This window comes from Littorina saxatilis, linkage group LG8 (genome assembly GCF_037325665.1).
Source record: "Littorina saxatilis isolate snail1 linkage group LG8, US_GU_Lsax_2.0, whole genome shotgun sequence".
Lineage (NCBI taxonomy): Eukaryota > Metazoa > Mollusca > Gastropoda > Littorinimorpha > Littorinidae > Littorina > Littorina saxatilis.
The window spans coordinates 19,145,629-19,159,564 of NC_090252.1; the positions used below are offsets into that span (position 1 = coordinate 19,145,629).

Below are 13,936 nucleotides of genomic sequence, written 5' to 3' on the forward strand. Positions count from 1 at the left end.
TCTGTGAACACCATTCGTACCACCATCGTTATCGTCAATAATCAAAATACAAGCCGGTAAATGTACGGAACGGAGGTTAACTGTTAAACACCCCCCCCCGCAAAAAAAAATATTAAAATAAAATATTTCACAGAACTCTACTTCGGCCTATTGGTCTTAAATGTAAACGCACTGGCAAATACACTAGTGATGATGCGAAAATAAAAAGTTAACTTTCGCGTTTAAGTCTTTCAATTTCTCCTCACCAACTACACTGTAATCACGATCAAGTTTAAAGTCCCGGCTAGGTCCCTATTCTACGTAACCAAAAGGTGCAGTCTCTTCCTTATCCAAACGAACCCTAAGGAGCCAGATTTGATGATACGTTACAAAAGTTGTGATGTTACAACATGTACAATGAAATAAATGTCAACGAGTACAACACGTCCCCTGGCCTTGATTCTGGAATTCAAGAAGAAGACGAACCGCTGACCTTCATGTCGTTAGGACAACACTCCTCTTCCGATAAAGCCACAAAGTTAATTTTTCGCAACGACTGTGTATTATCAACGACCAAGCTTCTCAGCACATTTCAGCGCCATCGGCCCATAATCACTACAGGTCTGAGCGCCTACAGACAGGACAGGACATACTTCTTCTTTTTCTTCTTCTTCTTCTTCTTCTTCTTCTTCTTCTTCTTCTTCTTCTTCTTCTTCTTCGTTCAGGGGCTGACACCCCCACGTTCACTCATGTTTCTTGCACGAGTGGATTTGTTACGTGTTTGACCGTTTTTACCCCGCCATTCAGGCAGCCATACGCCGATTTCGGGGGAGGCATGCTGGGTATGTTCGTGTTTCTATAACCCACCGAACTCTGAAATGGATGACAGGTTCGTTTCCGTGCGCACTTGGTCTTGTGCTTGCGTGTACACTCAAAGGGGGATAACGCTCTAGCAGGTCTGCACATAAGTTGACCTGGGAGATCGGAAAAAATGTCCACTCTTAACCCACCAGGCGGCAGCGGCCGGGATTTGAACTCACGACCTCCCGATTAAGAGGCCGATGTCTTACCACCACGCCACTTCGCCCGTCTAGACAGGACATACAAAAGAACTGCCGGAGTGAACCCACAACACCCTCTTATGACGGGGAAGGGGAGGTAAGTGGAGGGTAACAAGAAAGACAACTTACGAGCTGAGCGATGTAAGGGGAGACAATGCCGCCGATCCTGGCCACCATGGAGCTGGCCCCCATGAGAGAGTTACGCGCCACTGTGGGGTACAGCTCGGCGGAGAACAGGTAGATGATGCTGAACGCTGAGGATGCCCCCAGCTTGCCCAAGTTAGCCAACACTATCATCGTCCAGCTAACGGCTGCAACAGAAACTCATCTGATTGAATGGATGTACCCTGGCAAGAAAATGTATAGTAGGCCTTTTATCGGGATGCTTCATTTTGAAATCTCCGAAGACGGAGTACCTCTGCCTATAATATGGTTGGGCGACTGAAAACGATTGTACAGGAGTGTGTTATGGATGTCACAGTCACCTTATCTGTACCAAAAAGTACCGCGGGTGCAACGTGCGGATACGCTCAACAACAACAACAACAACAACAACAACAACTACAACAACAACAACAACAACAAAAACAACAACGACAATGACGACGACAACAACAAAAGCTATGACAACAACAACAACAACAACAACACTGACAACGACAACAACAACAACAACAACAACAACAACAATGACGACGGAACAAACGGCAAAAGCAACACAAACGCGCTACGCTCTTTTTCTGGTTCTACACAAGTTTGGCCCAGGATTTCTCATGGTCATTTGAAGAAATACCGCATAAACCCTCCCTGAACGATCTTAGGTTCCGAGTTTGTTTGTCCCGATCATTCACACACTCACAGTCGTCTCCATACATGACGGGAAACATGCTGGCGATACAGGCCAGTCCCCCCCAGTATCATACTGCCGCAGTGCATCCACTTTCTGAAACACAGGCAATTAGGACAATGCATATTTAGATAATAAACAAGAAATTCCTTCGAGGTAGGAAAAACACGCCCGTTGGTCAAAGGGAAATAACCATTCTCACTGCCACCAACTGAGAAGGTTATTTCCCTTTGACCATTAATATGTGACTCTATAAGTCCTTGTAGAATCTTAATCCACCAATAACTCCCTAACCGTGTGTTTGACTAGTCCCAATTTTTGTAAGGACCGTCTCAGGAATGTATAGAACCTGTTCACCAAGTTTGGTGACGATCGGTCCGTTCATTCTTGAGATCTATATGCGAACACAAACAAACAAACAAACACATCGACCGAATCCTATACACACCCCTATACCGGGGGTGTAACAAACAAAGATATCTGTACTCACCAATACAAGAACAGCACAAGACAGTACGAATTTTCGCTTATGTAAGCTCCATCAGGAACACATTCAATTCAATGTAATTACATTTTCAATTCAATACAACTTGATCATCCGAATGTGATCATACAGAAAAGGGTATTCCTCCGTTTGCCATGTTTAGTTTGCTTCTATTTTAATTTTGCTGTTTGGTTAGCTTTGTTTTTCAATGTTGGTCTTGAAGAAGCATTGGAAGGCGACGATTGGACAGTTGAGTTGGCTTTGGTATAGTGAGTAAGGGTCATTTTCTTCGTAACTAATCTCTCCAACCAGTTGCCGTTTTCAAATATTGGACCACACGGGCGCAATCACCGAGTGGATAAGGCGCAGGTGTCACGAAATTTTCTTTCGCCGAAATATTTTTTCTCCCCCACCAACACGTTTCACTCATTTTCGTACCAAAAACAATTCTTATGCAAAACCATCCTCTGACTACGGGTTAGGGGTAAGTTTGGGAATGGGTTAGGTATGTAAACAGTTTTAAAATGCGTCAATTTCTGGCGATGTTTGTGAACGAAGATTTCGGGTATGTCTTAATACCGAATTCCCGCGGACGGCGTCGATTGAATTCTTAGTTCACAAACATCGCCAGAAATTGACGCATTTTAAAACTGTTTACATACCTAACCCATTCCCAAACTTACCCCTAACCCGAAGTCAGAGGATGGTTTTGCATAAGAATTGTTTTTGGTGCAGGATAGGTCCCAATACATCATACAGGAACACCAACCTGCCCAGCCTGCCCAGCCCGGCCAGGGCCACGCAGTATCCTATCAGCTCTGCCAGCGACGATAGAAAGTTGTTGAGGTATATACTGCCGCCCAGACTGCCCACGTTGAGGCTCAGACCGTAGTACACCATCGTCACCACCACCCTGTGACGTCATCATGACGTGCAATTAGCATTGCGCTCAAATATTACATGGCATTGTGTCATGACATCAGTTCTTAGACTCTCTCTCTCTCTCTCTATCTCTCTCTTTCTCTCTCTCTCTCTCTCTCTCTCTCTCTCTCTCTCTCTCTCTCTCTCTCTCTCTCTCTCTCTCTCTCTCTCTCTCTCTCTCTACCTGTCTTGGTAGGCTCACTGTGTGCTTGTTGAATGGCACTTAGTTGTGTGTATATTATTATTAGTACTATATGTGTTCCTCCTTGTGCGTCTGCGTGTGAGTGCGCAAGTGTGATTGCGTAATTAATGTTCCATTCTGTAATTGCTTTATTGATGTTCCATTCATGTATTTTCTACTACTTTTCTCATTTATTATTACTGTATGTTTGATGTTTCTATGATTCTAGTCGGGCGCACGCGTGAATATGTGTTTGTGTGAATGTAAAGGGCACATTGTAAGATTAAGCCTATGGCCTAAAATGTCTACCCTTTATGTGAATAAAATGTTCTAAGTCTCTCTCTCTCTCTCTGTCTCTCTCTCTCTCTCTCTCTCTCTCTCTCTCTCTCTCTCTCTCTCTCTCTCTCTCTCTCTCTCTCTCTCTCTCTCTCTCTCTCTCTCTCTCTCTCTCTCTCTCGTACGCGCTGGCATACTCGCGCTCTCTCCGGTTTAGATCAGTGGTGAGGTGGGATTATACCTCTCTCTCTCTCATTCTGTCTCTGTCTCTCTCTCTCGCTGTCTCTCTGCCCTCCTGCTAGGAGACAAGAACAAAAGCCTCACCAATTAACAAAGATTATCAAGGTCCTTATTAAAGTGGTTGGATTCGTAAACATGCGCAGGACACTCTCTTTTTCACTTCCGGGTCATTTTCAGCAGGATTATGAATCTTTGGTGGAGGCGGCTTTCCATTCGTTCTCGCCACCTGTTAAACAAAACAAAAAAACAAACACAAAACTTAAAAAAAACATTGAATCATAGCGTTTACAGTTTGTCTACCCGATTTCTGGAAAGCTGAGTTTTATTCACTGCACCTTAGATTAGAAGCATCTTTAATGATTTTCTCAAAACTACACCGTCACAATAACAATTGATTACATGAATAATGCAGACCTGCTAGTGCCTTATTTTGTGTACCGTCTTAGTGTGTACACGCAAGCACAAGACCAAGCGCGCACGTAAAAGATCCTGTGATCCATGTAAGAGTTCGGTGGGCTATAGAAACACGAAAATACCCAGCATGCTTCTCCCGAAAAAGGCGTATGGCTGCTTGAATGGCGGGGTAAAAACGGTCATACACGTACAAATCCACTCGTGCAAAAACATGAGTCAACGTGGGAGTTTCAGCTCATGAACGAAGAAGAAGAAGAAGAAGAAGAAGAAGAAGAAGAAGAAGAAGAAGAAGACACCCACAAACTGTTGAATCTTCCAAACACACACACACACACACACACACACACACACACACACACACACACACACACACACACACACATTAAAACTACAACCAACCCAACAGCCCACCAATCAACCAAACCAAAACTCAGTCCAACGAGATAAAATAAAATAATGACAACAGCAGCTTCTGAAATGCACGAAATAGACACCATACATAACCACACAGCCCAGCGACAAACTTCCACCGGTTAACGCAAAAGAAACAGCGAGTCATCTCACTACACTCTACATGGAAGTATTTCACTTTTGAACGCATTTTCTGTAACCAGTTATGAACACATTTTCTGTAACCAGTTTTAAACACATTTTCGTGTAACCAGTTTTGAACACATTTTCTGTAACCAGTTTTGAACACATGTTCTGTAACCAGTTTTAAACACATTTTCTGTAACCAGTTTTAAACACATTTTCTGTAACCAGTTTTGAACACATTTTCTGTAACCAGTTTTGAACACATTTTCTGTAACCAGTTTTGAACACATTTTCTGTAACCAGTTTTGAACACATTTTCTGTAACACCTTTTGAACACATATTATATAACCACTTTTGAACACAATGTGACATAGTGCACAGGTCTACCAGCTAACGTAGCACACATGGCAAAACACTAGTGGTACACAAAAAAGAGTGAATTAAGACATTCCACACTGCGTTCTTAGCTGAACTTGAAGGATCATCATCATCATCATCACCATCATCATCATCATCATCATCATCATCATCATCATCATCATCATCATCATCATCGTCTTCGTCGTCGTCGTCGTCGTCGTCGTCGTCGTCGTCGTCGACGTCAACAATAGTAACAGTAGTCGTCTTGTCAGTATCAACAAACAAGCAAATAAACAAACAAACAAACACGCATCCCACCTCTTCCAGAATAGCATCAGCCTCGTCGTTTCTGCCTCTGGAAGCAAGCCAACGTGGCGATTCCTTCACGAACCTGACGTGAACAGTAATTTGCGAATTAGAAGTTACAGTGTACCATCGTACAAACAAAATGATCAAAATAATGTGATTTTCGCACAGACTGTTTGGCGTATCTGGCCCAAAATACAGCAGCCATTAGAACTATTCTCCCACTACATCTATGCAAAGTCACACGTGCGAAAGCCAATTAGAAGATGCCTAAAAGGTGGCCGTATTTGGGGTTGCTTTGAGCTTTGATTTGACGTTTTTCTTAGGTCCCGGGTGCATTAAAACTTGTTGGCAAAAAGTCTGATTTTCAAAGAGGGTACAACCAGAAATCACACGGGGTGTAATCAGGTCGGAAGAATGTGTGAGGCAAAAATGGGATCATTTGATCCTTTAGGAATGGAGTTACGGGCCTTCTTTTGTTTAGACTGACATTTCCATGAAGGTGAAGGGCAGTCTGGGTTAAGCAGTCTGGTCGCTGACTGCTAAGCTCGTACGTGAGTTTGGGTGAACAGGTTTCTGCATAGTACGTAACAATGACAGTGCAGTTAGTAGACAGAATATCGACAGCAACGGGACCTTTGTGGTCGAAAAATACAGCGAATAGCCCTGTTTTTGCTTTGACAGCTTCGCTTACAAATGTAATGCATCTCGTCATTTTGGTCTAGACACGCTTTGTTTCCGTGCTCTCTGGCACTAAAGTAGAAGAAAACAAAGGTCTCATAATCAGTGACTTCAGTAACAACAAATTTGGGTCTACTGGGTTCACAACGGTTGAGCAGATCACGTGCAAGGGGACATTGATGCTCCTTCCGTTCCCCTGTCAGCTAATGAGGCACCCATTTTGCGGCCAGCTTTTGAAGCGGAAAATCATTGCGTAGAATTCTCTGGACTGTTCCCAATGAAAGTTTAAGTTTTGCACTGTATACTCGCATGTACACTTGTTAATCTTAGTTCTTAAATGTTGACACAGCAGCTACATTATTCTCGTTTGAAGCGCTCTTCGGAAGTGTGTTTGGCTTGTTAGAGTTATTCCCCTTTCCACCAGTTTCGATTTCCCTTTTCTTTTGGCAGATTGTAGAATATGCAACAGCTTTAATTAATGTAACGTTACGTATACTTAGCTTTGTAGACATTTCTGTCGTACCATTATCCAGTTACTCAGTAAACTCGTTCAAAGAAACCAAACCACCAACCAACTCAACAAGCCTTACCAGAAATAGAGGAGGAAGAGAACAGGCGGACAGGACAGAGCCAGCTGCAGATGGTTCCACTCTCGTAACCCGTACGCCACCCCCGTCTGAATGAAGAGTCCCACTGGCCAGAACATCTGTATTACGCTCCCCGCCAGCGTGCGATAGGATTCTCCCACCATCTCTAAACCTAGAATATATATACACATGTGTTGGTGTTAAACACACACACACACACACACACACACACACACACACACACACACACACACACACACACACATCAGTACGGTATACAAACAGGCTAATGGATGTGCGGACAGACAAACGGAGAGACATACTGACAGTCATTTCGACAGAGAGAGAGACAGACAGACGGGCAATCGGGCGGACGGAAAAATAGACGGACATACAGACAGACAGACAGACAGACAAATACATACGGCCGGATAGACTGACGGCAACATTCACTGCTAAGGTGTGATGTTCAAAAGCAACGTAAACAATAACAAACACATCGACAAGGTACGAGGCAAATAACTAACACAAAAACACATTCGTTGCTGAAACGACATGAAAAGAATACCGCAACAAACATCACAACAAAATGCACTGGTCAGGATGGCATGCAAAGTATAACAAAGAGTATAACAAAGAATATAACAACGAATAACAAAGGGACTGGGTGGCCGAGTGGTAAGTGCACTTGCCTCGGAAGCGAGCGGTTGCGAGTTCGACCCTGGGTCGGGGCGTAAGCAATGTTCTTCCCCCTTTCCTAGCCGAGGTGGTGGGTTCAAGTGCTAGTCTTTCGGATGAGACGAAAAACCGAGGTCCCTTCGTGTACACTACATCGGGGTATGCACGTTAAAGATCCCACGATTGACAAAAGGGTCTTTTCATAGATAAAAAATGTCCACCAAATACCCGTGTGACTTGGAATAATGGGCCGTGAACAGTAAATATTCGCCGTAATGGCTTGAGATTTACTGGCCGATATGAATACGTGATCTATTGTGTAACAAATTCCATCTCACACGGCAGAAATTAATATGTAAAGCGCTTAGAGAACGTCAAGCGCTATATAAATCTCCCATATAAATACAAGAATGCAACAAAGAATACCACAAAGAATATAACACAGAATAAAAACAAAGAATATAACAAAGACAAAAGACAACGATGTTACTGCTAAAAATGACACGGAATTGACAAAGAGGCCAATAACAAATGTAATGAGATTACACCTAAACAGGCATACGCCTGGGTAGCGCAAAATAATCATAATGAGGATATTTATAATGGCGTAAATTCTTAAACAAAAGTTCTAAGCGCCTCACAAAAAACATTCTACAACCACTATCTCACCTATTGTGCACGATAAAGATCCCAGGGTCACAGCGAGAGCTTGGAAGCACGAATACATGCATGCACAAATATGAAGCCCCGGTGTCCGTTCGGCCAAACAACCCATAAAGTAACGCTTTTAGCACTGACCCAAGACGACCCAACACGGTCCCTAGCCCATTTCAGGTCTCCTCTAGCAGCCAGCAGTCTACCCCCATGCATGGGGTCCTGATTTGGCCTATTATGGTCCGCTGGACCCGAAAAGCAACAGCTAACCCCCATGCATTTTTATTTTTTATTTGTTATACAAAGCCGGGTTTTCCCGTGTAACATGCCCCTAATGGGTTTGCCGTGAGGGCGTACAACTTACATTTTCTTCTCTCACAAGACAAAAGAACACATCGCGCACATATCAGCAAAATATACTGCTGTAGCCACACTTACACGCGAAGGATAACAATCAATATAAATATAAATATCAATATCAATACAAACGTCGCTGCTGAGGCGACACCATAGAAAGGAGATAAGAATGGCGCATCACGTATATACGTAAATAACACACGAAGGAAACAGAAAGAGAAAGACAACACTCACTCATTAACACTTTCTACCCCACCTATGTTGACCAAGTTTTTTTTTATAGCCGAGACCAGCTGTGCTGCAGCAGGTCACTCAGAATTGTAGTAACTGTGTAGTAACTGTGTATCAACACGCTGGAATGCAGGCGTTAGATGGACGTTGCAGGAAGCGACTGAGGCTAACAGTCTGAGCGGATATATCCGTACCTGGTCAGATAGAGCCATAGGAGTGGCTACGGATATATCCGTACCTGGGAGACAATGAGTTAAGTGTTATGTAACTTTAAATGTATCTTACCTAGAACATACGTAACCAGAAAGACACCCATGTTGGACATGCCCACCAAAAATCGGAGAGCCACAAAAGCCACGTAGGTCTTGACAAAGGACGTGCCTATAGCACAGCCGATATGAACCACCAAAGCAGTCATCAGGGCTGTTTTTCTTCCAAACCTGAACAGAACACGGTATATACTACAATACATTACAATTATCAATACGACATAATGCACAAAACAACAACACACAATCCAATCAAATCCAATTCAATCCGACACAATTCAATCCAAACTTATCCAACGCAATCCAACCGAATCCAGTACAATAAAATCATACAATGCAATCCAATATATATATATATATACATATATCCCATGACCTCCCTTCTTTGTCTCTGTAATGCAACTATGGGTATATATGTTGTATTTTTCGGCTTCAATAAATACATAATGGGCTCAAAAAAATATATCATAGTACCGATTCCGGTTTGGCCGAGGAACTATACTTCTGCCTACCCTTGACCCTTCACCGAACATGTTTCAGTGGATTGATGAAGAGCATTGCTCACATGGCTAAACAAAAGACAACACAACATGTGAATGTTGATTCAGTAAACAAAGCGTTTATCTTTATTACACTTTGGGTGCAGGACAAAAGCGAAGAATCAACTGATATTCCAAGCACAGTTTCATCTAACCTTACCGGCGACACACAAAGTTCTGAACAGAAGCACGATGATCGACAGACAAAACCAGTACAATTACAAGGTAAACAAGGAACTTAGTCGATAAATATCGACAGGGGGCCGACAAATGGTTTAAATGGGAAATGTGTGTATATGGGTGTGGGTTTGAAACAAACAAACAAACCAACCCTTGTGAACCCCGGGCCGCAGGCCTTCGATGTAGTGATTGAAAAAAAAGGATGTTCTCAAATGGTTCAATTCTCATTTGGTCTGATTCTCAAATGGTACCGGTATACTCCCCCCCCCCCCCTGGCCGCAGGCCTAGGAGTAAAATTTTATAGACACTGACCTTCTTCCCAGGGGTCATTGACCCAGTTTTAGCTATGAGAGGTGGTTCGCCCAGAGGCTGTAGAGTATACTGGGGCGGTCTCTTTGATGTCTTGAGAGGAAACTTGGCCAGGGTAGTACATGCACCAGAACTGGTGGACACCAAGGACAAACATGAAATCGAAGCAGTTTGCTTTCAGAGAGAACGGTCGTCAGCAACTCAAACTTCTCTGTTTTCTTTTTTTTTTTAAATCTGACTTTCTTTGTGGCCCCCTGACTCCGCCCCCCTCCCTCTGTAAGGACCCCCCTCCACAAGGACCGATTTTTGTCAACATTTTAAAGGTCGCTAGAGAGGGGTTCCACTGTATGACCTAACCGCTGCTGGCAGACGGCCTCAATCTTCACGCGCAAAGACGAGATTAATAGGTGCTCGGTTTTGGTATTTTGAATTACATTACATTAAACCTTTGTTGGGTTTCATGGTCATGGCAACAGCCATAATAATATTACATGATGTATAATATCATATTTCAGCATATGTGAATTACATGTCATCATACTAAACTGTCATACATTTTTATTCCTACATTATTCTGATTGATCACAACCAAACCTACTATCATTGGACACATCCAAATGCAAGCGCCTGTTCTTGACAATTTCTCTCTGATCTAAATATAAAATCAGTGCAATTTCCTGGGTCGGGCTTTGCCACAGACACTCACGGTTTGGCCTGTAGGTAAAATGTACAATGTATTTTCTGATTTGTGCACAAAAGCTTTTTTTCTTTTTTCTTTTTTTTAACATAACAATGTTTAATGTCACTGTATGTTTAAAAGACCATGGTCATATTTGTAAAAAAAATGTTAAATTAGAAAATAAATAACATTTTGGTTCATGATTTTTCCTACACCTGTGCTAAAAATAAGAAATAAAAATGTCGGGTATATAAGTCACTCAAATACAGCTAGGTATGAATGGCTCGGTTTGAGTTTGTTGCAGTTGACCCTGCACAATGCGACATATCATGTTTTTGTTGAACAATTTTGACGTCACCCCTCCCATAGGGTGACGTATTTCACAACTTCCTGTGTTACACAAACTCTGTGATGACCAATTTTGACGTCACCCCTCCCATAGGGTGACGGATTTCACAACTTTCTACAGATGAACAATTTTGACGTCACCCCTCCCATAGGGTGACGGATGTCACAACTTCCTGTGTACACAAACTGATGACGTATTTCACAACAAAATGGCGCTGCCCATGGTCAACCTCGAAACTATCCGTATAGAATGGGGGCGTCCTCGCCCCCATAATAAGCTTTTCTTGTGTAGCGAGCAGCGTCTGCAGTTAAAACGCACTCATACAAATGTCAACAGCACTTATTCTAAATCTACATTGCAACCTTCGGTAAATTCAGAGACACTCAATTTAAACAATGATTGAATCATGTAAACAAACATGGTTCAAACATTCAATCATGATTCACCCATCTCAGTACTAGTGCAACAACCTCAGTGCAGAACTCAAGAAGTCTGCAGCAAGCACTTCCATTCCTGTTTTTCTTTGAAAGGCACACTATCCAACTATACAGCATCAATATCTTTTCCACACAAGAAAGCTCCACAGCTACAATCAACAGCAGACAGAGTAAGCTTACCATTATTCAACACAGATTCCCCAACCTCCTAAAAGGTGTGTGTGTGTGTGTGTGTGTGTGTGCAAGTTATTTCTGAGCGTTCAATGGCACGGGCACTGTCGGTGTTACCCAAAGGCAAAGGGGAAGAACCCTAGCTTGACCGGATTAGCTTGATCAGACTTTACATCTGCAGCCAGAACACTGAGACTAACTTCTGCAAAGTTAAAAATGTAAACACATGATGTATGCTCAGAATCAAATAAGTTGTTTCAGATCTTTTTAATTTGACATCCCACCTAAGCAATTCACTCGCGCGCACGCGCGTGTGTGTGTGCGTACGGGTGGGTGTCTGTGTGTGTGTTCGTGTCTCTCTGTGTGTTCAACAAGCAAAGATGAACTGCGTCAGTGTTACGAGTGTACCTTTTTCGCTGGCCGGTTCGCTTCGTTATCCAGCACAGGCTGTTTCATCCATTTTTCGAGCATGTCCAACTGTTTTGGTTTACACTGACGTAAGATCATGGTTATATGAAAGTATCCAAGAGCTCAGCAAACCTGATGGAGTAAAATCAGTCCAAACGGTATTCAACACGCAGTTTCAAGGAACGGCCATTAGGCCTGAAAAAAAAATAGGTGTGGTTACGGTAACCCGACCTACCCTATTTTTAGGGGCCGACCCTATAACTTTTTATTACATTAATTTTGTAAAAAAAAAAATTAAAAAAAAAAAAAACGAGTGCAAAAAACGCAATGAGAGCGAAAGCGCCCGTGTCGCACACTTATTTCCCTGTCAAGTAGGTTTAATTTGTACACATTAGAAAAAAAAGTTAAAAAAAAGAAGTGATTACCTACCTACCTACCCTATTTTTTTGGGCAATGTTACCGTAACCACACCTATTTTTTGTGTGGGCCTTACATCGTTGTAGACAGAATTGACGCTACCAGTACGGGTTGATTAACGTTAGCAAGCACGATCAAACAAATTAACTCAGAGATATATTTCACGTACATGAAATTACTGGTTAAATCTAAAGAAAGTTATTCAGTAAAATGTTAGTTTATTTTCGTAATTCTACACTCCAACACAAAAATTAAACTAGAATTGGGATCCGAGTTAACCAAACCGGTTTTGGCAATCGCAGCCTGGCACTGTGACCTTGGACGGACTCAGAACCTAAATCGAAACTGTCTTTGATTCAATGAAAACTTTCATTGCGTGTGCTTTCTTTTCTATCTTGAAACTAAAATGCATTCAAAAGCAAATCGAACAGTGGTTTGAATGTAGATTTAACACACATTTACGGATGCACTTGTTTGCACTTCATTTCTTCGGCGACGTGGCTTTAGCATGGGGTAGTGAAGAGGAACACACCTCGCTGGCTCACCTATTTACACACCACAGACAACTGCAGTGCTTTGTTGTGGTCCACTGACGTTGTCTTTGGTGTACGCATGGGATATACAACTTACAACACTCGTGTGTTTTTATATGGCTTGTATTTCAGTCAAGACCCAGCGGGAATATCATCGGGATACACTCGCCAGAGGCACGTGGATCCCTATGATATTCATCCGCTGGGTCTTGACTGAAATACAAGCCATATAAAAAACCACTCGTGTTGTAACCTATACATATATTTAAGGGTATTCAGCTGGTATTTCCTTGTTTTTTACTACCTATTTTATTCATGTTTTTATTACTTAGTTAGTGGAAGAATCTTTTGTAATGTATGTTTGATGGTGTATGCTTTTAATTAAGCGTTGTTGACTATGAATGTAGATGTAAATGCTTGTATAACTGTGTTTTAATTTTAAATGTGTCAAGCGCAAAGAGCATAATTGTAAAGTTATGATGTTGCGCTATATAAATGCTCATTTATTATTATTATTATTATATAGATGTTGTATGCAGTGTTTTGGTAGTGTATCTGCTTTTCTACTGTGAAGCTCATTTGGGGTGATACGCTGATTGAAGTGAGGTACCCTAAGTGTGACATCAGTCGTATGCAGGTTACGCCTCGGAACACACTCGCATTTCACAAAGACAACAATAAATGGCAACATTTCAAAAAAATGCATCAGTTTTATTATATACTATTTCAAACAAAAACAGCACAGACACGATTGTTATCAACAATACAGAACGTGAGGTAAGTCGGCAAAAACGCTCCAAGATCTGCGCCGAACTTGCGAGTTCATAAGATCAGCAGGCCTAAGATTATG

The 13,936-nt window shown here is 42.2% G+C and overlaps 1 protein-coding gene across 1 annotated transcript; it reads right to left on the minus strand.

The window, feature by feature from the left end:
- Nucleotides 1–545: 545 nt before the first annotated feature.
- Nucleotides 546–9,213, minus strand: LOC138974538 (organic cation transporter protein-like). The gene is made up of 8 exons (XM_070347252.1): nucleotides 9,081–9,213; nucleotides 6,879–7,047; nucleotides 5,396–5,692; nucleotides 4,074–4,148; nucleotides 3,141–3,284; nucleotides 1,900–1,949; nucleotides 1,170–1,351; nucleotides 546–707 (listed from the first exon to the last, which is right to left on the minus strand). The coding sequence occupies exons 1-8, from the start codon at nucleotides 9,211–9,213 to the stop codon at nucleotides 546–548; spliced, it is 1,212 nt and encodes a 403-aa protein (XP_070203353.1).
- Between the last annotated feature and the right edge of the window lie 4,723 nt (nucleotides 9,214–13,936).

What these genes read in the sequence shown, in the direction of transcription:
- LOC138974538 (XM_070347252.1), bottom strand. Translation starts at nt 9,213, where the DNA reads ATGACTGCTTTGGTGGTTCATATCGGCTGTGCTATAGGCACGTCCTTT. An exon ending in AGTTCAGCTAAGAACGCAGT is followed by an intron (nt 4,149 to 5,395) that starts GTGGAATGTCTT and finishes ATGACCCGGAAG; the next exon opens with TGAAAAAGAGAGTGTCCTGC. An exon ending in TTGATAATCTTTGTTAATTG is followed by an intron (nt 3,285 to 4,073) that starts GTGAGGCTTTTG and finishes ATGACGTCACAG; the next exon opens with GGTGGTGGTGACGATGGTGT.